At 38.4% G+C, this 22,406-nt stretch overlaps 4 protein-coding genes across 4 annotated transcripts; 1 reads left to right on the top strand and 3 right to left on the bottom strand.

Annotated features, from left to right (window-relative positions):
- Positions 1-837: 837 nt before the first annotated feature.
- Positions 838-5,645, bottom strand: LOC114748434 (anthranilate synthase alpha subunit 1, chloroplastic). The gene is made up of 11 exons (XM_028936828.1): positions 5,409-5,645; positions 4,856-5,040; positions 4,584-4,773; positions 3,719-3,870; positions 3,175-3,290; positions 2,845-3,091; positions 2,663-2,719; positions 2,394-2,546; positions 2,234-2,314; positions 1,769-1,855; positions 838-1,288 (listed from the first exon to the last, which is right to left on the bottom strand). The coding sequence occupies exons 1-11, from the start codon at positions 5,602-5,604 to the stop codon at positions 965-967; spliced, it is 1,788 nt and encodes a 595-aa protein (XP_028792661.1). The 5' UTR covers positions 5,605-5,645; the 3' UTR covers positions 838-964.
- Positions 4,900-20,967, top strand: LOC114748443 (60S acidic ribosomal protein P0-like). Its single transcript, XM_028936838.1, has 5 exons — positions 4,900-4,906; positions 15,532-15,537; positions 19,196-19,472; positions 19,681-19,749; positions 20,446-20,967. Exons 3-5 carry the CDS (start codon positions 19,212-19,214, stop codon positions 20,692-20,694), a joined length of 579 nt encoding a protein of 192 aa, XP_028792671.1. The 5' UTR covers positions 4,900-4,906; positions 15,532-15,537; positions 19,196-19,211; the 3' UTR covers positions 20,695-20,967.
- Positions 8,735-11,679, bottom strand: LOC114748436 (auxin transporter-like protein 1). Its single transcript, XM_028936832.1, has 8 exons — positions 11,233-11,679; positions 10,948-11,147; positions 10,672-10,857; positions 10,481-10,593; positions 10,208-10,391; positions 10,027-10,124; positions 9,464-9,671; positions 8,735-9,393 (listed from the first exon to the last, which is right to left on the bottom strand). The coding sequence occupies exons 2-8, from the start codon at positions 11,116-11,118 to the stop codon at positions 8,932-8,934; spliced, it is 1,422 nt and encodes a 473-aa protein (XP_028792665.1). The 5' UTR covers positions 11,119-11,147; positions 11,233-11,679; the 3' UTR covers positions 8,735-8,931.
- LOC114748439 (syntaxin-31) lies at positions 15,309-18,834 on the bottom strand. The gene is made up of 6 exons (XM_028936836.1): positions 18,584-18,834; positions 18,028-18,278; positions 17,795-17,943; positions 17,044-17,082; positions 15,995-16,192; positions 15,309-15,890 (listed from the first exon to the last, which is right to left on the bottom strand). Exons 1-6 carry the CDS (start codon positions 18,804-18,806, stop codon positions 15,731-15,733), a joined length of 1,020 nt encoding a protein of 339 aa, XP_028792669.1. The 5' UTR covers positions 18,807-18,834; the 3' UTR covers positions 15,309-15,730.
- Positions 20,968-22,406: the final 1,439 nt, after the last annotated feature.

The following is a 22,406-nucleotide window of genomic DNA, read 5'->3' as shown; positions in this document are numbered from 1 at the left end:
CCTCACAATCCAAAATCAATTCGTATTGCAAAGCGCTTGTTCCCACACCATTAATTCCATCGAGTCAACACAAATTATTATATCAAACTGCGATGGATTGAAATAGACAAGTCGAGCGTGTGATAGCCCAAAAACCCTCGAACTCACCACTTCGATATTTATAAATTAACATTTATAAATTAAAAAAATAAAAAAGAGATATATAAATTTTTCTTATTAAATCAGTAAAAAAAAAGACTTCGACAAATAAAACTTCTGTCGTTTCATGCAGTTGATTTCTTTTGACCCGCGAAGACAAAAATAAATCATATCGTTGTTTTAAAAAAATAATAAATTACATAAACGCAATCCCCGAGCTGCTTTCCGCATGGGCAGGACAACGGTCTCATCACTGTTGATTCGTGCTCTATATTCTGTAAATTCACCCGCCATTCAACTTCCCCACCGATTGCGACGATGCGGAATTCTAGTCGAACCCCGAGCGTGCCGGATGACTCACCAAACAGGGCGAGTACATCCGGACCGGTGGTTCGTGCTCAAGCAAGGCAGGCTTTTCTGGTTCAAGGAGTCCAACGTCACCCACTCCTCCAGGTCACGCGGCGTCGTCCCTGTAATGACAGGCGCAGAAGACGCGCTCAACAAACAGTACGTCTTATAGATTTCGCCTCAGTATATTTATTTCTTGATTTGTTGATGTTTTTCTTCAATCGATAAAAGACCAAGTTTAGGGGGAAAGCAATCGTAGCGAACAATAATTCAGAGACTGGTCAACGTCATTTTAAGTTGCCATGAAGGCTTGCATCGTTGGGTAGTCGGAGTTTTAGACAGGAAAAAAAAGTAATAACGGGGATGGAAACACGTGCAATATATATATATATAAATCTCGCATAGTGATGAGTTCCGCTTGTGAGAGATCTAAAATTTCAGAGGGGATACATATTCTCGTGCTTATTGTTTGTAGATCTCATTTATGAACAAAAGCAGATTCAGCCAAGTCAATGGCGCGACCAAGACCGGCAGCTTTGTTTTGACACTCTTGGTGCTCGTCCTCAGGGACACTGTCAGCCACGATACCAGCACCAGCTTGAAGATGAGCGATCCATTCCTTGCGCTGGTTCTTGCCTTTGTACGAGTACATAGTATCATATCTAATTCCTGTTTGAAATACCATTGTCCTGAGAGCTAGCGCAATGTCCATGTCCTCAGTGAAAGAGATCCACCCAAAGCCTCCACTGTAAGGCCCACGCCTCGTCACCTCCATCTCATCTATCAATTCCATGGCCTTCACCTGCAATCATAAATGAGCGCTTCAAATCCCCAAAACTTTGCTAGTTGAGGCTGAAAGGTCACACGACAACGAAGGAGGGCAAAGTTCTACTATAATGTGTGCCTGGGATTTTACTCCTAAAATATGAACATGCAACCACAAACAAAACCGGAAAGTCATGAATTAAAATGCTAAAGACGGCTTTCCCCCCTTCGAGGTAACCATCACCTCAGTGTTATTTTGCTAGAAATCTACCCAATGACCTATCAAAACAATATTGCTTGAGTTTAGCCTAATAGAAAGACACCTATGATCATGAAAAGGAAGCCAAGGAACAAAAGCAAGAGGAGATCAAACATCTTTCATGATCAAGTGGCATGCTGCAGAAACGAAATAGCAGGATATACTTTAACCGATGAGGTAATTTATCCAATACGTAACCCATCTTTATAATTTGGAAAGTGCATAAGAAATTATAAGAAAAAAAAGAGAGAAGTATACCTTTGGGGCTCCACTGACGGTTCCAACAGGTAATGCGGCGCGCAGGGCATCCCATCCTGTCAAATGGTCTGGCAACTCGCCCGTGACCTTTAAAAAAAATAAATAATTTATTACTTGATAAATATCGAGTATTGACTCATAATTTAACGCATGCTTTATACATAATTGTGTCAAATTGGACCAATGGACACAAAAAATCAAACTTTAATCTCACTTCAAGGTCATACTGCCAATAGTGAACACTGGTTAATATAAAAGGCAATTTATCCCATAATCATATCAAGAGCTAATAGTTTCTGTTTTTTCCCCTTCCCATTTTTGTTCTACTTTTTGCTACTTGAGTTAAATAAGACAGAGGGAATAAGTCGAATCCTTAATGACCCTAACCAATGCAACTTGCAAAGGGAACCTCCTGTAAATTACTCAGAATACTAACAGCCATCGAGCAACGAAACATGTTCTCACCGTTGAGCTTATATGCATGACATGGGAATACCGTTCAACATTCATAAGCTTTTCCACTTTCACAGAACCAGGTTTTGAGACCTGAACACGAAATTCCAATAATCAGAATCATCACAGTAGCCGAGTATTCATCACAAATCAAGCAAGTTATAAGACAAACCTTCCCAACGTCATTGCGTCCTAAATCAACAAGCATGACATGCTCCGCGCATTGCTTTTCATCACTCAGAAGTTTCACCTCTAGCTTCTTATCTTCTTCTAAAGTCTTGCCCCTTCTAATTGTCCCAGCCAATGGACGATTCACTATCTTATTCTGTTGATGACATGATCGTGATAAATTTCCCAATTCAAATAAAGGACAGAGTAATTTGATAAAACTAATATGACGCCTGGGTATATCTCCGACAAATTCAATCAGTATAAAGCTACCTTCTTCACGCGAGTAAGGATTTCAGGACTCGAAGCAGCCAGAATACATCCTCGAGCCTGTTTGAGCAAATACAAAATTATAACGACAGCACAAGTATCTTATGAACCACAACTTTCCCGATTGAATATTATAACAAGCTTCACGGAAATAAATACAGAAAGAACCAGTGACTGAAGAAAACCTGCAAATAAGCCATATACGGACTCGGATTGACAACTCTCAGTGCTCTATATATTTCAAACGGATCAGCAAATGTTCTGCGCTCAAAACGTTGACTTAATACAATCTGGAAAATATCCCCTGCCTCAATATGTTGTTTCGCCTGAACGACTGCCGCCTTGTATTCTTCGCTTGTCATATTCGACGTCTTCAAAGGAGGACCAAAACGGCGAGTCTGCAAATTCACATCACCTGGAGATAGCCTTGGGCTATCAATTCAAAATTCAAAATCAAAATCAATTTGACTTAAAAATTTTATTTAAATTATTAAATACGATGATGGATAACTTACGGCTCGACATCTTTTAATCTTGACACTAGCTTTTCTAGCCGTTCCATCCCCTTTTTGTAAGCTTCCTCGGCAGAGGAGTATCGGTCCAGCTTCACCCAATGAATTACGTATGCTTTCTATTTGGCATTAAGCAGGGAAGAAATTGAAACAACCAAAAAAGTGTTCAAGTTAATTCAGAGATCATACGTCCTTGGCATTTCAGTAGCCGTTGGATAATCATGAAATTTGAATGTGTTGAATGCAAAATGACCAATCATATCAATTCCATAAGTTATTCAGTACCTACTCAATCACAGTGATTCTCATGAATTCCATCCCACACATAATGTCTAAACCTATATGCGTCCAACATGTCTCACAGAAGGACACTGCGAGACTGCTCTTCAGCCAATAACTAACTTTCACCGATGAGAGAAATAGCGAAGGAAAAGATATTTAGGCCATACCATGTCATGGAAATGATCTCAAGCATATACTGCGAAGTAAGAACACAGACCTATGTCATCACTTATTGATGTTGCTTATGAAGCAAAGAAGTAAATACCTTCTCCACATGATCAAACACAACCACATCATCATAGAGGCCCAGATGTATGTCCGCAAGGTGTCTGTCGTCCTCCGGAGCCTTTGAAAATGGTAGCTTTTTCTTTTCAACGTAGCGAACTGTGTCATATGAAAAATAACCCGCCCAGCCTCCTGTAGCAGCAGCTTATGCTGATTAGAGTTTTGCAGATAACGATTATAAGCACAAGAAAATTGCGCAACAAATGCACATCTTATACCCAAATTAAGATAAATAGGTAAAGGCCCATATAAGGACAAAAAACAGTGGCATGTTCCTGGATTTGACAGAACACTCGATACAAAATCTTATTCACAAGCAGTTCATTTAGGTTTTGCAAAGTCACACGGTTCAATTTTCAGAACCCATCGTTATATCCAAAACGCCACAGAGAAATGATGATATATAATGCATTGAGAAATTTCAACCTTCGAGGAAAATGGTTTTTTTTTTTTTTTTGCTTGAGGGAAAAACCAACGTGCATTGAAATATGTAAGCGTTTCCAAGCGTGCATCTTCAACCTATCATGCCCCAGCCTTTAGGATTTTTCATTTTCTTCAGGTAAAATGTACGTCATTCAACACACCACCTGTCAGCATCCATGCTTTATTCATGCAATCAGATAAAAAAAGTTCACTCTCATTGCCTTTATATATACTCGTATAACTATTTCTAGTTGCTTTCAGTTTGGCAAATAATATTGAAATGTATCCATTTGTTTGTGCCATGCCCTCTTTCCCTGATAAGCTGAGAGAGAGAAATCAGTATGAAGTGTAAAGGTCCATTCTTGGAAAGACCCCGTTTTCAGAGCACGGGCGCCATAGAAATAACATGTTGTTACACCTACCGCAGAATGCATCCGGAAGCTCGTCAGTGAGACAGGGTTTCCAACCCTTTGAGATTCTTCTGGGAATCGACATTGGATCATCAACAATTTCCTCAGTCAGATGCCCAAATTCATGGTCCGTTATTGTAACTTTATTCTCCTTTGCCACAATTTCCATGACTGGTTGAGCCCCGACAACACTATAGCGGCCCTACAACATATACCAACCCATATTTCGATATATAGGCAAACAACTAGTAAATTCAAAATCACGAAGCTATGCAAGCACTCACAACAGAAACTTGGACATTAGGCTCCACAGATTCAAAGAGAAAGCTCGGAGCCTCGCGGTCATCTTCCTTAACCAAACATCGGTATGCAAGAACAGGGGTAAGCTGGTCAGCGAATATGCACTGGTAGAGGGGAATCAAATTTCCATGTTTTGAGGCTTCAACAAACTTCCTGCCGGCTTCATCAACTGCTAAAAAAAGGTAAATGCTCAGATGATTCATGAAGACCCGCCTCCTCATTCCATAAATTTTAAACTTTCAGAACGAAATGATCGCCCATATGATATCAAAGTTTCTACAATCGAATTCAATAATTTGGTCTTTATCACTTGCATTCTCTAAACTATCGACAGTCGCATCATTCCAAACAAATAAAATGCGAAGCCACTTTAACAGAGCTTTTGTTTTTTAAACGAAAATACCAAAATAAAGCATATTCCATGCCAAATCATGGGGGAGGAGACTGCGCCCTATGTTTCAGATCATTTTGGCTACAATTTCTTGAAAAATGAATATTGAGGGAAAAAATAAGGAACGCGAGTAAATGCTGACTCACCAGTGGATGGGATGGAAAGGGACGAGGACCTGATCGTAACAGGAGCAGATGATATTGAGGTTCCCAAGGAAATGGCAGTGACCGGTGGCGGAGAGAGGCGGATGTGGAAGGGAACCAAGCGGTGGGAGAAGCCCAGGGCGGGGACTGTGAAGTTATTGGCAGACATGGGGATGGATGAAACAAATCTGGAAGCCATATCCTGAAAGGGATTTGCAGAAAGCTGCTATTTGTACCGGGAACAAGCCCAGGGTTGGGTTTTGCTCCCTATTTCCACGGGGAAGGGAATACGCCAGCTCCGGAAACAAGAGGAATGACAAGATATGTAAAATCAGGATCTAGATTTGTTACCATTTCAAGAACCCAAAAAAGCAGGAAAGAAAATAGCACACTGCATAAAAACGCTCTCGTTCATTTGCTCAAAAAGTTACGGAATTATAGATGCAGTTCTTCAGTCAATTAGTCGAGATACGTTCATAATTAGTTTCCGGCGGAAGATTGCGACTTGCGAAATTCTAGTACTATTTTCGTACTTATTATAAAAATTAATTTGATTTTTAATTTAATTTTAAATATAAAATTTCAATTCTTTTATTTTGTGTCTAATATTTATATACTCTTCCGATCCTTAATATAGGACACAATTTTTGAGTTGATTTTGGTCTTAAATATAAGATCTATTTCTCATATTTATCAATTTTCTTTAAATTACCCCTATGGATACTCCTTCAATCATAATCAAGTAAAAGAGGGAGAGAGGGTATTAAGAAAGATGATTACGGTGTTTTAGAAAAAATGTGTCACTTTTCTTATAATTAACTAACGTACCTAACTTCTTTAATCTAATTAAATTAATTAAATGGGTCTTATATTAAAGACCAGAGGAGTATTTTTTTAAGATAGTCCCTATAGTAGTTACATATGATATATTAAAAGTTTTATAACATAATATAATTAGCAAGAATATTTTAAAAAAATCTGTTTGTTATAAATAATCAATTTAATTAATTTTTTTAATCTAATTAAATTAGTCAATTAATTTTTATATTAAGAATAGAAAGTAATAAAATATAATAGGAAAACTGATTAACTGATTTTGAAACATCTTTGTGTGTGCCCCTTTTTTTTCAATTGTCGTAATAAATCAAAAGCGTCCTTCAACATAATTACAATTTTTTGGAAAAAGAGAAAAATAATTAGGACAAATCCGACGTTATACATACAAATATCTAATTAAAACTAAAAATAGCAACAAAAAAAAAAATGAAGCGGCTGCTTTACGGAATTGGCGCGAGAGGCATATTGTTTGAAGCGAACGATTGATCTCTGTTTCTCCTACTGATATGTGGCCTAGAATCTGGTCTCTTCTGATACTTTGTTGTTGAATTGGCCGCTTTTTACACTCCTCTCCCCTCTTTTGTTATCTTAAAATTTTGAATACTGTAATTCTTTTTGATCAAAAAAGAAAACAAACAAATACAAAACCCCACTAAAAGTCTACGTCAGAATTTAAAAAATCAGTAAGGAAGTCCGGAGGGGAGCTGAAACACGTGAAGCCTTCAGCTGCACCTAACGCCCATTTAGCGAGACAGAATACTGTAATTCTACTTTTAATTATACTTGCCTCACTTTTATTTATTTCAACTCTTTATCATCTTTTGATTAAATTTATATATTAATATTGTGGATTATTAAAATCTTAAAATTTCGCTTTTGATACTTTGTTGGTGGCTACTTTCTGCGCTCTTTTATTTTATTTTATTTTATTATCTTATAATTTTAAATATTGCAATTATAACTCTAATTATGAGTGCCTTATTTTTTATTTGTTTCACGTCTTTATTATCATTCGATTAAATTTATGCAGCAACACTACACAATATTGAAATCTTCAAATCCCATGTCTGATATTTTGTTCATGGGCTCTTCTCGCATTCTTTTATCCTATTCTTTTGGTGGATTTTTCTCCTATTCTATTGTTTTAAAAGTTCACATACTATAATTTTAGCTCTAATTATGCATGCCTTGCTTCTATTTATTTCACGTCTTTATTATCGTCTGATTAAATTTATATACCAAACATTGCACACTACTGAAATCTTGAAACTTCATTTCTGATACTTTGTTGATGGCCACTTCTTGTGCTCCCTTCTTCTATTCTTTTATCTTGAAATTTAAAATACTGTAATTCTAACTCTAATTGTTCGTGTCTGGCTTTTATTTATTTCACATCTTTGTTATCTTTCAATTAAATTTATATATCAACACTGAACACTCTTAAAATCTTATTGTCTAGTGTCTGCATTTTTTTGCCAAAAGCCTTGGACGCTTCTATAGAAGTAGGAGGTCACAATTTGATCCTACTTAACTTCATGTCGTTAATACTTGACTCTTTAGTTAATTAAAAAAAAAAAGATTTCGTGTGCATTTTAAGAGATATGTATCATCTAGGTGTGATAAAACATGAGACCACATATAATTAAGATTATTTTGTTATTATCATAAGATAATAGGTTATTTAATTTAAATTTAGGCCTCGTTTGGAATCACGATGTGCCTCGCATTTTGATCCACCGGCATGAAGTCAAATCACCTACTATGAATAGAACTCTGTTAGGAGTGGTAATACGGGCCAACTCACGGGTTGCGGGTTGGCCCGTGACAAGTTTAACCCATATAGATTAGGTTGAAAAGTATCGTTTGAAGGTGGAGTGGGTTTTAGCCAACCCTAACTAACCAAGGTGGGTTGGTGGGTTAGCCCACCAACTAACCCACCAACTCGCCAACAATTTTTTTTTTGAATTTTTTTATCTTTTAATTTTTTTCTTATTCAATATTTTAAAAATATAATGATATTTTTATTTTTATTTGAAATATTTAACTGAAAGTATCAAATAAATTATATAGGTAATTTTTAAATATAATATTATATAATAATACAATTATAATAATTTTAAAAATTTTAAAAATACAAAATAAATTAGGGTTAGCTCACGGGTTGCGGACTTGACAATACGGATTGAAAAGATTCGTTTAATGACGAGTTGACTTTTAGTCAATCCTGACCTGTTATTTTTAGCGGATTGATAGATTGAACCCATATTATTAGCAATAAACTCTGCCCATCACTCACACTCCTTTTATAGACGAGTACATGAATTGATGCCGAGGCATCTAAATCGACGTAATTCATTGAGCATTGCAATTAAAACATTCAGAGTTCAAACCCCCGCCCCTCCTGAACATGTACGGCATCTATTATTGCTTCAATACGTTCTCCCTTTTATGTTAACTACGGCACAATACACGCCAGATTCCTAACATCATTCTTTTGCCGAAATATTCCCAATCGGCGCCATTGCAGGGAATTTGAGACATCTTTATTTCATCACAGGCAAGTGGCAATTACAGAGGACTATCCTGGACATAAATTAATAGTACAAGGAAACATGAGAATTAATGGAGAGTAAAGTGTGTATATAGGTTCCTGGGATTAAACAAAAATACAGCTCCCGACGGCGACATATCAGTGAAGTGAAGTGTGGTTGGAGGGACACTGGTAGCACTTGGCGAATAGACCGAATGTGTCAACCTGCTTGATGAAATTGGCCATGCTCGCCCACCCACCAAACCCAAAGCCAACCACCAGCACCCACACCACCACAAATGCATTCACCACATACATCGCAGTCCAGCTTCGGATGAAAGCCGGCAGCTTCTCTGCCGCATTCTGTCGTGCCGACGGGGACCTGTAAGTGAGCATATGGGCCAGAGCAGGGATGATGTACACGGTGAAGCTGACCAGAAGAGCTCCTACCGCCGAGTTTATGGGGCCGAAGAAAGGGAAAATAATGGCCAGAAACCATATTGGTATAACCACAGGCAAGCGAGCGAGGGCTCTCACGCAAATGCTCTTCGTGTCGTGCATTCCTATCACTTTCTCCCACACGAAGTACAATGGGGTGCATGCAAACCCGAATGTAATGAACTGCCAAATTACATAAAATTATTTCAACTTGAATTCGTACGCACTTGGTCTCTATCTTTGCAAAACTTACCTGGTGAATGAGCATGAGAATGATAGCGGCGTCACGCCAAGGGGAGTGAGGGATGAGGGAGAAGGCGTTGGAGTGGTCGAGAAGTTTGTCACCGAAGGCCCAGTAGACGGCTGCTGCAGATGGTAGTGTCAGCGTAAACACGTACAGAGTAGCAAACAAATATACGTATTTGAACTTCTGAGGCTTCCACATCGCGTGCATGATTTCCCTGCATCAGTCATTTCTCACTTGTTACTCCATACTTCAATTATTAAACTAGCTTCTTCTAATTTCCGTATTCCGTATAATTATATATCATAGGTTTGTTAGTCCCTCTACGGTATTTGTTCCCTGTACTTGCCCAGGAAAGCTAGGGTAGTTAAAGGTGATAGATATCCTTTTTGTCTTGCGTCTGGGGTCCCACTAGAGCCAAGGGAAAAAAAGCTGCAAGCGAAGAAAGTTGGGTGTGCGATGAACTTGTCTTGCTCTAGTCGATGATTGTCTCAAGCAATAAAGAAAAACATCATGATTTATTTGCCTAATTCGACAGTGGAAAGAAGAAAGGAAAGGGAAAAAGAGGCTACACTGTAACGGCGTGGCCGCCGAAAGTATAGAGAATGTTGGTGGCGCCTGTAAAATACAAAACCAACTTGGTGGGGCCGGAGTGCGTCACATTTTCAACCTGCAAAGCGTTTTTGTCGATGAAGTTTCAGATTGAAGAAGGGCTTCAGCAATGGAGGGTGTCAGTGGGTCTGAAATACCTACCTGGCCATGAACAAGGGCCGCGATGGTCAGATACCAAGCGGTGTAGGTGGTCATGCCCAGCCCAAGGAAGGACCAAATCCTGTAATTGTGGAATGAGGGTATGAACACCGTCGTGGCACAGCATGCTCCGAAAATGTAAGTCCATGTCCTCTTGTCCAATTTGTCATTTATGTAGTATATGTTACTGCAAAAGGATGCCCAGGTCGTTTACTTGTGAAAGAAATCCCCATATATATACCCCAAGAAACCGATAACTACTCTGCTTACAAATACCTTGCACAAGCTATAAGCTGGATGACAGATCCAAACAGGAGAAAAGTACAGTTGAAGGCCAATCCTATTGCTTTCCAGTATGGACCCAGTAAACCATCCAACACTTCGAACCACTGCTCAGATTGAAACCAAAAGCTACGGCACTCGATCTAAATGGAAATCCAGAGTAAAATGGTTTTTGGATGATTAACCTGAATGACATGGTTTTTGAAGCTGACGTTCTCTTTCTCTTTTCGGCTTCTGTACTCGATGTACAGAATGCTGATTATATAAGCAGTCCAGCTACCAAGAAGGCCATAGAAGACTTGAAATATGATGCCTGAAAGCATTCCAAGTTGAGAGAAAGAATATGGCAGAGTTAACAGAACCTGGGCAACCTGCGGGGCACAAAACCGGAAAAGGGATATCGAAAATCTCTTCCACCTTCCGAATGAATCCTTAAAGAGTTAGAATTTCATGTTTATCACCTGATTTGACGCACAGCTGAACCAAGCATCGTAGACTGACCCGCCGTGCCAGAGAAGACTTTTGAGGCTGAAAGATGAACTGTCCTCCTTCTCTCCCTCTCCTTCTTCATGCTCAATCGTCTGATTAAGGCTTGACATCATGGATTCTTCGGCTTGTTTCTGAGGCAGCATTGTTGATAGGTTATGAACTTTGGAAACACCTGCACAGAGTCAAGCATGAACCATTCCCAGAAAAAACTCAACAGAAGGAAATCGCTCTCGTGGAGGATATCAAAATCAAGTTACCTAGTATTGGTCGATGTCGCTCTGTACTGTAACAGAGGAAGGCAGGGACCAGTCAGTGGAAAATAAGGTAGGTATCTTGTGAATCCTTCTAAACAACTCTCTCCAGCATCCAGTTCAAAGACCTGACATGTCTTAAATATACACGTGAGCTCTGCACATGGAATGGAAAGTTGGAAACCCAGCAAGCAAGAAACCTGTACTGCTTATGCTTCCTCTAAGATGATTGAAAGTTTTTTCTTGTCGGGATGACAAAGAACCAAAATTGAGGCCTTTGATGAACGTTGAGCCTGAACTTTGGATTTAGAGGATCGAGATCTTACAGAAAGAATTGAAGAAACAAATACGTCAAAACTATCTCCTTGCTTTAGCTTCTCTTATAGTGTGTCCTTGCTCTCTCGCCCTGTTCTTTTTTCTTTTTGTTCTCGTTTGGCTACGGCCGTTTAGACAGACTGATCAGTGAAAGCGGCAATAAAAGTAGAATTATTTTGTAGAAATTTCAATTTCATTATAAGCTGGAGACAGAAAAGAAAAGAAAAATAGACCATCACATACTCAATAAATGGCGTTTCAGCAGTAACGTTGACGGTGAACTGTTTCTGTTTGAGATCTTCTCTTAGTTTAATTTTGTCCCAACTTGTGTAGCAGGTGGTGGGATTAAAAAGCAGACAACAAGGGAAGAAAGGAGAAAAACTCAATCATCGCACGCATTTCCCGGAAGCATGAAAAAAAGTATCAATTTTATATATCGATAACCCTACAAATTCGTTCCCCGAAAGCTTTTAGAATTTGACATTGTTATTTACTGTCGTATTTTTTTAAAAATCTAATAAATTAAAATCAAGTACTAGCACTCAAGCATGAAAATAAAGAAACGAGTACAGCTGTGCAAGTGAGAAATCAAGCTCGATATCATGATAATATTAGGAGAAGCCTCGACTTTAACATGAGAAGAGAAAAAAACAAACAGAGAGACAAAAATGTCTCGTTGGTAAAAGAATTTGGTGAACGACTCCTTTCGGTAGTCAAAAAAGCTAGCAGCATGCATTCGAACTTTCATTTTAAACTAAAAGGAGAAAGAAAATGTAGAGCAGTATCACAATTAGCTTGGCTTATGATTGAGGTTAATTAACATGCTCAGTGCATGGGTGGGACCAGCCTGATTCAAACTGGGCTTAACTTTTCCTTAATATGCTGCTTGTCTCCCATTTTCCCCCTGACTCTTGACTAATCATTTGCTTCAATGGTAATTTAGCATGGTCTCTGCCCTCAGTGGATTCATTCACGGGATTGAGCATTATATCCTATTCCCTTCATATACTTGAGCCTCTCAAATTCCATTCCATGGAGCATAATTTGTGCATCTCTTGGCAGTTCCATGCGCCATCCAAGGATAGGAGAATCTTTTTTATAAGCTCCCTCCAACTTAACAAGTCAGCCCATTTTCTTTTGTAAAACATTCTATTCAAGTACCAAATGTTGATTTTCTCCTACATCGGTAAGTAATTGGCAGTATTTGGCCTGTGAATCATGAACAAGTATAATCTTCTGTGGGTGAATCATTCTTTATACATAATTCGGGACTGTAAGTGGTGAAATACGATAAGGGCGAGAGAACTTTGGGATCTTATTTATTTTTTGTGTCAAGTTTCGAGGCAAAAACGTCTGAGGTAATCCACAAGTTCGGTAAAGCATCACATGAAGCGTAGATTAAAATCAACACGCAAGCTCGAGCCTTGATTATTTTCTGGGGTTTTTTTTTTTTTTTTTGTGGGGTTTTCAAGATCTTGCAAATTCAGCAAATTGGAAGCACCGCCACGATTCTAATCATATCAATGTGACAACAATTATTGCGCTGCTGCTGCGGGATTTATATTTGCGTATTTAAGTCATGCATAACCTAAAAAGAGAGGGTCCGAGCTTAAATTGATGATTAGAAGGAATAATGGAGGTGCCCACCAAAGAGAAAGATCTATTATTAAGAGATATACACCAACGGAAAGGGAAGTGTAGGATTTATTTGCCTTTCCCCCCCCTATCTTGAAAAGCTTCCTTTTGAATTCTCATCCTTTGCAAGTCTCAAGCTTTGCTTTTCGTTTTTTCCTTTTATTGCATGTTTGGTCTAGCTTTTATAATTCTAAATTAAAATCCCAAAAAAAAAAGTTGGAATCCAAAAATCGGTTTTAAGAATGCTAATCCAAACAAACACTTTTAGGGCTAAAAGTCTAAAACTTGTGTATTATTCTGCAGCCGTTCCATCTTTGGAGTGGAAAGTAAAATGAGAACAACTCCCATGACATGGGCTTATGGTAATTTAGTACCCAATATGCAGGTGTAATTAGGTACAAAATAGAGTTCTGATGAAAATGCGTGGTGAGATAAGTATGAAAGGGAGGGGTAGGACCAGGAATCATGAATGCTGGGCATGAAGTAGAAGTATATATATCCATCTTTAATTGGGAGGCCACTGAGCAGTCTATAAAGTGATCATATCATCAATTCCCATTCTGGGATTCATCATTAGAGCAATGTGAGTGCAGGTATTTGAATGCTGGGGCAACCCCAACATGATTGGTTCTTTCCCTTACTTGGGATGAGGTTCATATATATATATATAGAGAGAGAGAGACACACACACTGACACTCACAATGATAGAGTATATATGTATATGAAGTTGCAGTCGAATAGGATATGGGATAGGTGACTGAGTTTAGTTGAGGGAACAACATGCCATGTATGATTCGGTTAATGAATTGTATCGTTCTCTTTCATTATGGGAGTATGGCGTTGGCCATCATTTTGGTCGCAGCCGCATGTCTTCGAGTAATCACTGCTCCACTCATTTGAAGGCCTTTTCCCTCTGTCGTGCCATGCATGTATGAGGCTTCCCAAATATTCAGCTTCCCACTCATTCATCATTGCTATATTCGGCTTAATTATAAGGATTAACTTAGTGCATCATTAATAATAACGGAGAGAGGACCTTTTCAACACAAGAGGGGCGGCATCTGAAGACAAATGAATCCTCCGAATTAGTGAAATTCGCTATTGGATTGATGAGAAGTGATCTGCTAAAGCTTCAGCTCATGTCCTTAGTTGCCATTCCTCTCTTGCTATGTTCCCACTTTTCTCTTTCTTGGATGTTTAATTCTTTTTTCTTTTAAAAAAAAAAAAATCCTCTATCTTCGCGGTACTTTGCCCACCATCACCATCCTTTATGTTGATGCGCCCTCCCCTTCTCTTATTCCTACTTCAACTTCATCCCATCGCTTCTTCATCACTTTCGATCACAGACGTTATTCTCATTTTCTCTTTAACTGACCCTGCCTCTGCCTTCACGACATCACCTTCTGTCCGTATGCTTCACATTATTCGACGATCGCTCTGTCTACCCCACCACTCATCCAGTTTGCTTTGCCTGTAGATTTTCAACTGTTATGGGCGGTAAGATTTACATTATATCCTCTTCAGACTCCGACTACTAGTTATCTGCCAACACATCGATCTGCGAGCATCGTTGCTATTCTTCTTTATTTTCAGTTGAATACCTAGAAGTGACGCTTTCCTAACTACACGCTTTACTGTATAAAACTGGGGGCAGAGTTGTTCTAACATGATTAATTAATAGTAATGCATAGAATTCAGACGCTCGATCTATCCTGGCCCTATTAGTCAGATAACTCGATTGCCAAACGCGTTGAAAATATGAAACCCCGAGGGGGGAAAAAAAAAAATCCATGTTCACGTCACCCCTCATTAAGATAAGCAAATATAGGATGGTTGAATAAACATGACACTTAGTACATGCCTAAAGATAACTCCAAAAATAAACCTTGTGATAAGACCTCCTATCTTTAATAAAATTAGTTTGAAATATCCATGCTTACTATTGTTCTTCAAACTAATTTATCTAATTGATATATAACTTAATAATGCAAATAAGTATTTTAGGAATATAATGAGATATATATTATAATTAAATAATTTATCTCATTTTTTTAATTTTTAAATTAGTGAACGAGATCTTATATTAAAAACTAGAGGTAATAGGCAATTAGCCAAAAACAACGGAAAGTCGTAGCCACCAATACGATAACTAGCATGCATCGGCAATACGTGCGCTATGATCATATTGATAAAACATACTACCGTCTTTCTCCGTCTTTTACCCAAGGTAAAACAATCAGGGTCCTTTCGCATCATCAATTCACCATACCCAGCACTCGTAACATTTTTAACTTAGCTTGCATAATCTGCATTCGACTATGAGTTTTGGTGTATATATCGCCATCCCAAACGACAGAATCTGGGAATGCAAATCTTTACAGATCAGTGGCGCCCTCTCAACTTGTGAAGGGGGGGAAAAAAAAAAACCCATCTGTTACACGTATAACTCTTCATTTGGCTCCCTTACCATTTTTGCCTCGCTAGATGGAGGAAAACAAACAAATCCAAATAAGCCACCACCAACGCTTGTGCGATTGGATAAACACGAGTTATTTAGGCCACGAAGAACATGAATATTAGCAGAAAAAGTATCAGAATAGCAAATATCTTGATCAGAAGCCACCTATTCGATGATATTTGCCTGAGATGCTTCAATAAAGAACTGTGAGCTCCTTCAACATTTGCCAATGACTCATCCATGTTGTCGTCAATCCTGCCAATTCAAGTTTGATAGAGTTGATTGAGATTGTTGAACATGTGAACAGCTTGGAATGCCTGAGTACAAGTATCGAAACAATCAAGTCAATTGAGCCAAACCTGATAGCTAACTCCCCTTGATGAGCAACCATTGTGGCCAAATGAGTGAAGATCCCACTAAGTTCTGTGATAGTAGATTCCACACTGTGCAGAGCAGTAGCACGACTCTGACTAAAACTTTCTTGTCTCGAGACAACTTGCTGCATCATAGACATTTCCATTTGCTGGGATGGAGTGTTGTCAGCAGCTAACCTCCGTCTGCATCAGCAAGATCGGCAAAAGTTGCCAAGTATTATGTCTATATATTAGACACGGACCATCCTCTCTATATCACGTTATTTTGAATTGCCTATCAAATCATTTCATTCAATGGCTTTGTATTGCCACGGTTTTGAGGATCAGGAAGCTCCTTCTGAATAGCCAATTTGTTTTTTTTTTTTTTTTAAATGCTGTCATATTGCAAGAGAATTTTTGAAGAAACCATAGACTCAAGCTTAATATACAAAAATCACAAAACCATTTGGAATCGGAAACCTACAAAAATTAATTTCAGCAAGTCTTTTTCCAATAAATCAATTTAACAGTTATTCAGCCCACATTTTGCCTTTTACCAAGCAGGTGATCCAAAAGCACGCTTGGAACATTAATAGTTTTAAACCCTCCATAAGTACATATCGCTTTGGGTGGCCATGACAATAGGATTCTCCAGATTAGATTATTTTGATATTCAGGTGCATAAGCCACGCACATAAGAAATATGAACATAAGGTTTACAATCTTAGAACATTCACAACCCATGTGGCCAATACTGCAAGTATGCCAAATATGACGACCACAGAATTTTAAAGTATGGCTAATACGTGTGAGAGAGAGAAAAGGAAAAATGAGAGAAATCTGAATATTATTTCTAAATTCATAATGGACTACACTTGTCTTTATATATACATCTGCTATACATAAGTTAGTGATAGCTGTAAACTAAAACTGTCTAACTAAATCAGTTATTTTTACTCTAATAATGGCAAAACAAAACACTGAATATGGTCCATGTTATATAGAACAGTAAAAAGGTCAACTTAATGTTCGATTTCAAAGTAATTAGAGCATACCTTAATTGATTGCTCGGTGTAACTTCATTTGAAAGGGATCTGTTTGAAAAACATAGATAAATACAAATCAATGAGTAAAATTAGACTCCCACAGGTCAATCAATTCGAACATTTGGCCAACAGAAATCAAACTTAGCAGGTCTGATATTTTTAAAAAATTTAACAGCAAGACAACATGAGATCAACAATAAAATGAAATCAAATACAAGTGTCTTGTTTCTGTTAGATGATTACCACATTGATTACTAATTATCTACTTATTAAAGGTGCAACAGCAAAAGTCAAGCTTCAGTATTACATTGTGGGCATTACAAGACCTGTTAAGTTCTGACAATCAGGCACTGAGAAAAAACAATTGTATTAGGATAACAGAGTTTGGATGATATAGGAATCATGCCAAGAGACCTAACAACAAAAATTCGTCTTGGAAACATGCTTACATACTCATATACATATGGTAAGATTGATCGATCCATGATGGAGAAGTTAGAGTTGCTTACATAATCATATGCGAGATTTTTTTTTTTTTTTGCTCCGTCAAGATTGAGAAAGCATGATTTTTGGAAAACCATGACTAGTAGGGTTATCTCCATGCCTTAACAGAAGCATAAAAGAGAAGAACTAGTGGTGGAGGAAGATAATTGTTTGTGCCAAACAACCTAAATTTACATGATGAAAGCTAAGACGGAGAAAACATATTTATGTCAAGGTATAACACTTGTTAAACTATAACCACAAAACTGTTGCTCACGCTGATGTTTGCTGCGAACTTTCAGGTGCATTTAATGAAATTGACCAAGGGGGTGGCTCAGTCACTCCCTTTGGTCGATGCTGGAAAGGATTGTCCCTAGATGCTTTCTTGGAAAATATCTGCTTCCTATTCTCATGAGCTTTGATATTCTGTAGGGAGCATATGCACAATATTAACGAAACTGTGGTGGAAAAAAAGGATGCCATAAATATGAAGAATTAGTCCTCATTAACCTCTGTCCTAGTAGTTAGCACATCTTGAAACTGCTTAGTTGCCCCCATAAGTTTACCCTTTAGGTCATCACAAACAGCTGTTGAATGAACAATTCTATCGTCCGAATAATTTCCATCAGCTGTTTCCATGTTTTGAATCGTTTGCAAATCTGAAAGAGCTGAATTCAATGCCGTGATGTCATTCTTAATAACAGCCGTTAATTCTTGTATTTCCACAGTGGGGTCATTAAACATGGATGACTTCTTTGCCACTGCAAGGTCCCATGCACATTCAAAGGAAACTCGAGTCAGTAACGTCTAGATACCTTATATGCAACCATTAAAGTCCCAAACAAACAACTTTAAAATAGGCTTCTAAGATATACAACGCAATGCAATGAAATCACATCCCATAAATCGATTTCATAGTTCTTTTCCGCTTTCATTTGCATATCCAACAAGTGGCATGCGGTAAGCCCCAAAAAGCGAAGTCGACAATTTTTCAGGAATAAGGCCAACAGCTCTTCTCCTTACACGCAAAAGATGAAAACAAAAGTGACGAAAGAGGTAGCTTTACATTGAGCAAGCCTCGAAATCTTCTGGGAGGTTTCATGGATACCCAACCCGATTCGAGAGGCCTTTCTGTTGAATTCAGATCTAGAATAGGACACGGGAGTATACTGTTTCGATGTGGAAGGAGCATCTTCAGCTTGATTAGGCAAAGAGAGTCCCTCAACCTTCTTCAGAGTTTGAGAGAGAGATCGGAACTCCGACGTACGATCTCGGAAGCCAGGGGCCATTGGAGAGATGCGTGCAATGTCTCCGACAACCCGGAGAGGCAGCCTATGCTCCTCATTTTGGATCTCAACTAACCGGGCCCCACTGGGTCGGATTCGTCAGCGCTTCATTTGCTCCTACGTCATTTTCAACTTCTGCTCGGGTTTTTTTTTTTTTTAAAATTACCTTGAACTTCTGCTCGGGTTTGAAACTTTTAATTTTGTATCCAAAAAAAAACGAATCATGAATTTATCCCAAAAGTGAATTAACGGTGAAGTGGGTTGACAAAAAGCCCAATGGGCTAATATTTGAACCTTGGTTAGCCCATTGAGATTTAATCAGAAGTGAGGTGAAATCGCCGGCGGTGTTCCCGAATCCCCATCCTCGATTCTGCTCCGAGGCTTTCAAACCAGAGGACCCAAATTGCCATGACGGCGTCAGCCATCGCGGTGAAGCCGTGGAAAGCAGCGTACGAAGCAAAGTTGTGGAAGCTTCTGAAAGAGTACGGCCAAATACTGGTGATATCAACCGACAATGCTGAATCCAACCAACTTCAAAAGATTCGAAGGGATCTTCATGAGGACTCTGTGATGGTCCTGGGTAAGAATACCTTGAAGCGGCGCACTATAAAAATGGATGCTGACTCCTCTGGTAACAAGGCTTTCCTCAACCTTCTCCCACTTCTTGTCGTAAGTGATCCACTGCCTCTCTTCTCTTCATCTTCGAGCCCTCTGTCTATCTAGATCGTAAACTTTTAAAAATTGTTAGTCTTGATGTAATTGCGTTAATTCTTGAAAGCAATTAAGATACTGCTGTGATGATTGATAGAATCTTGTTACCATTTCACCTCATTTTGAAGAGAATGCTAATTATTTCGTGGTTTGATCATTCAATCAGGGTAATGTGGCGTTAATTTTCACAAAGGCTGACTTGAAGGAGCTTAGCGAAGTGGTTGCCAAATACGAGGTGAGATTTTTGTGTATGCTCGACCGGTATATAATCATACTTTTTTCTTTTCTGGGCGCTGGACTGCCATTGAATCATAAGATGTTTGTGTTTTGTTGAGGGGCGATTGTAATCATGTTCAATTGTGCCCACAGTAGGATCTACGTGAAACTGATGACAAAACATTATCTACATTGAATGGTTTGCATAAAATCATGAGATGTTGAGAAGAATCTTATGAAAACTTTTTGGCGGATACTTGAAATAATCATTAGCTTTTTACTTAGAAATTGATGGTCAAGCTATATCATGAAACTGAGTTTAGGGGTCTTATATAACTTAGAAAAACCACAAGCTTAATCGGTTTGCCTACTAAACTTGTCCTTGGTCCCCAGGTGGGCATACTCTTCATATTTGTCTATATCTTGCGTCTGCTGGCTGCATTCATAAGTCGTGAAGTGACATTAGCTTACTTGAGTACTTGTAATTTTTTTGTTTTAAAGGTATATTCAGCATAAAGATGAAAACTATGATATGAATGATTGTGTTATGGTCCAACTACTGCCTCTTTTCTCAACTTAACTCAGTTTAAAAGAATTCATATTCGTTGCACTTATCTTTTAGCAAAATATCAATTAGGAAGAATTAATAGCGATTAATTTCCCTTGGAAAAAATAAAACCTCTGAATCTTACATATTGCGAGCTGCGTCTTACAGGTTGTTCATCCTCATCTCATGTGCCCGAAGTTCATGTCATATGACTCGTACCGTAATTGTCTTTTTGTGAGATCGAGGCAGTTACCTCTGAGCCTCAGGTGTTGTCGTCAGCTATTTCCGGAGACAACTAATCCTCTTCTATTGTCTCCGAGGTTCCTTCCCCAGAATAACTGTTTTTTGACGAGATCAAGACAGTTTTTGATCATGAGTATATGGGCTCCCCTCCTTCATTTTGCGGGTACATTATGAAATGGAACCATCTTCTTGCGGGTAGATGCCTTGTACTACGACGATGACTTCCTTGATTTTGGTTTTCTTCTTGAAGCATACTAACTAGACTAGTTCTGAAGATCCCTATATTGGATTCTCTCCTATCAGGGGACGATGGAGATGGAAAATTATCTTTTCGTAATGATGATTTTGTTTAGGATGGTCGAAAAGGATCTAGCGATGCACCAATCGAACCGTTGTTTTTTTTTTTTTTTTGAGGAGCAACGACAAGCCGAAGCTTGGAAACTAAAATACAAGACTAAAGAGACAGAAATAAAAGGAAAACGCAGAGAAAAAAGAAGCAGCAAGCTCCAAACTCAGACACCATGCTGGTCATCTAGCACTATACTGGTAGATCCGGCTGGCACATTGTGTACCAGTAACGTATCAAACGATCTGTTATGTCCTGTTCTCGCCAAAAAAATTGGCACACTTAATGATGTCTCTACCAGTGTGTGTAATTTAACCGACCAATTTCTTTAGATTATCTCTCTCTTATCTGTAATAAGAGACCTCCGAGGATGATCTATAATATAGTCTCGCACTAATGAGTTGAAAGCCTCCAAGGAATCTGTATATAACATAATCTTGGATAGTCCCATTTGTTAGCATGTGTGCAAGCCGGTCTGGATGGGCATTAGTTCGGCTTCTGTAGCGGAGCAGCAGTCCAGATTGCGCTAAAAACCCATGAGCAAGTTGCCTCCATGGTCTCTAATCGAACCGTTGTTTAAAATGTTGATTAACCAACAATTGTCGAGTGAATCTCGTAGGCGACAAAAAATAGTTAGACGCTAACAAGCTTCTTTATGGCTTGAATCTTACAATTACAGTTGATAATTATTAGTTGACTAATTTGACTAAATTATAAAAATTAGTTAAATTAGTTATTTGTAATAAATAGGTATTGTCTTTCTTAAAATATCCTTACTCATCAAGTACTATTTTTAAAAAAAAAATAACGGATTGGAATTTTATATTTAGAATTAAAATAAAAGTCAGACGAGTCCTTATATTAAGAACCGAAGGTAGTATTTATTTACTTTTAATTCCATCATCCTGCTGCTGCTGCTATGTGTAGCATGGTAAAAGGGCGTTTGGAATGACCGCAACTTTTGTAACGTGTTCGTGATGTATCGCAAGGTGTTGGTAACATTTGTGAGGAATGAGTTGTTACAGCTGCAGGACCCCGAAAATAAACGAATTCCTTATTTCTGCACAAAATGTTGGCATTTTATACTGTAATATGTACCCATGCATGCTCAAAAGATGTGATAGACATTCCAACGTAAGAAGAGGTCGTGAGCGTTGCGAAGCACGAGAACTATCAGTGGGGCAAATACCACTGGCCCTGATGAACTTTGGTGGGGCTGATCCTTCTTTTTTTGATTGTCCACTCTGTCTCGGACCAAGCTCCTTTTACATTGATGTTGGATTAGCATCTTCCAAAAACTGCACAGTTCCATTCCTTTGGGGCAGGCCCAATAAAGAAGTTGGCGCCACTTAAATCTAACCACAATCAAATAATGGCTTCTTTGCAAATAATCACAACTGTTCTCCCTTATTGTTGGCGTAGTTAATGGCGTATATTTAGAAACATATCACATATTTTGAGATGTAAAAATAGCCATTATTGCTCTAAATTCATCAAGTTAAATGCCAGAGAGATTATAGTAGCTGCTTTGCGGAAAAAT

Source organism: Neltuma alba, unplaced genomic scaffold (assembly GCF_004799145.2).
Source record: "Neltuma alba isolate B1F8T4 unplaced genomic scaffold, ASM479914v2 tig00005722_pilon, whole genome shotgun sequence".
Taxonomy (NCBI): domain Eukaryota; kingdom Viridiplantae; phylum Streptophyta; class Magnoliopsida; order Fabales; family Fabaceae; genus Neltuma; species Neltuma alba.
This window is presented reverse-complemented; position numbering and strand designations above follow the sequence as displayed.

Excerpts from the sequence above, each read along its gene's own strand:
- LOC114748434 (XM_028936828.1), bottom strand. The coding sequence starts at position 5,604 with ATGGCTTCCAGATTTGTTTCATCCATCCCCATGTCTGCCAATAACTTC. Across the intron at positions 3,291-3,718 it reads TGTTTGATCATGTGGAGAAG|AAAGCATACGTAATTCATTG; the intron begins GTATTTACTTCT and ends AATGCCAAATAG. Across the intron at positions 1,289-1,768 it reads CCGTCAGTGGAGCCCCAAAG|GTGAAGGCCATGGAATTGAT; the intron begins GTATACTTCTCT and ends TTATGATTGCAG.
- LOC114748436 (XM_028936832.1), bottom strand. The coding sequence starts at position 11,118 with ATGCTGCCTCAGAAACAAGCCGAAGAATCCATGATGTCAAGCCTTAAT. Across the intron at positions 10,858-10,947 it reads TCAGCTGTGCGTCAAATCAG|GTTGCCCAGGTTCTGTTAAC; the intron begins GTGATAAACATG and ends TGTGCCCCGCAG. Across the intron at positions 10,392-10,480 it reads CAGCTTATAGCTTGTGCAAG|TAACATATACTACATAAATG; the intron begins GTATTTGTAAGC and ends ATCCTTTTGCAG.
- LOC114748439 (XM_028936836.1), bottom strand. The coding sequence starts at position 18,806 with ATGGCCCCTGGCTTCCGAGATCGTACGTCGGAGTTCCGATCTCTCTCT. Across the intron at positions 16,193-17,043 it reads ACACCGAGCAATCAATTAAG|ACGGAGGTTAGCTGCTGACA; the intron begins GTATGCTCTAAT and ends TTGCTGATGCAG. Across the intron at positions 15,891-15,994 it reads CAAGGGGAGTTAGCTATCAG|GATTGACGACAACATGGATG; the intron begins GTTTGGCTCAAT and ends TTGAATTGGCAG.
- LOC114748443 (XM_028936838.1), top strand. The coding sequence starts at position 19,212 with ATGACGGCGTCAGCCATCGCGGTGAAGCCGTGGAAAGCAGCGTACGAA. Across the intron at positions 19,473-19,680 it reads ACCTTCTCCCACTTCTTGTC|GGTAATGTGGCGTTAATTTT; the intron begins GTAAGTGATCCA and ends TCATTCAATCAG. Across the intron at positions 19,750-20,445 it reads AAGTGGTTGCCAAATACGAG|GTTGTTCATCCTCATCTCAT; the intron begins GTGAGATTTTTG and ends TGCGTCTTACAG.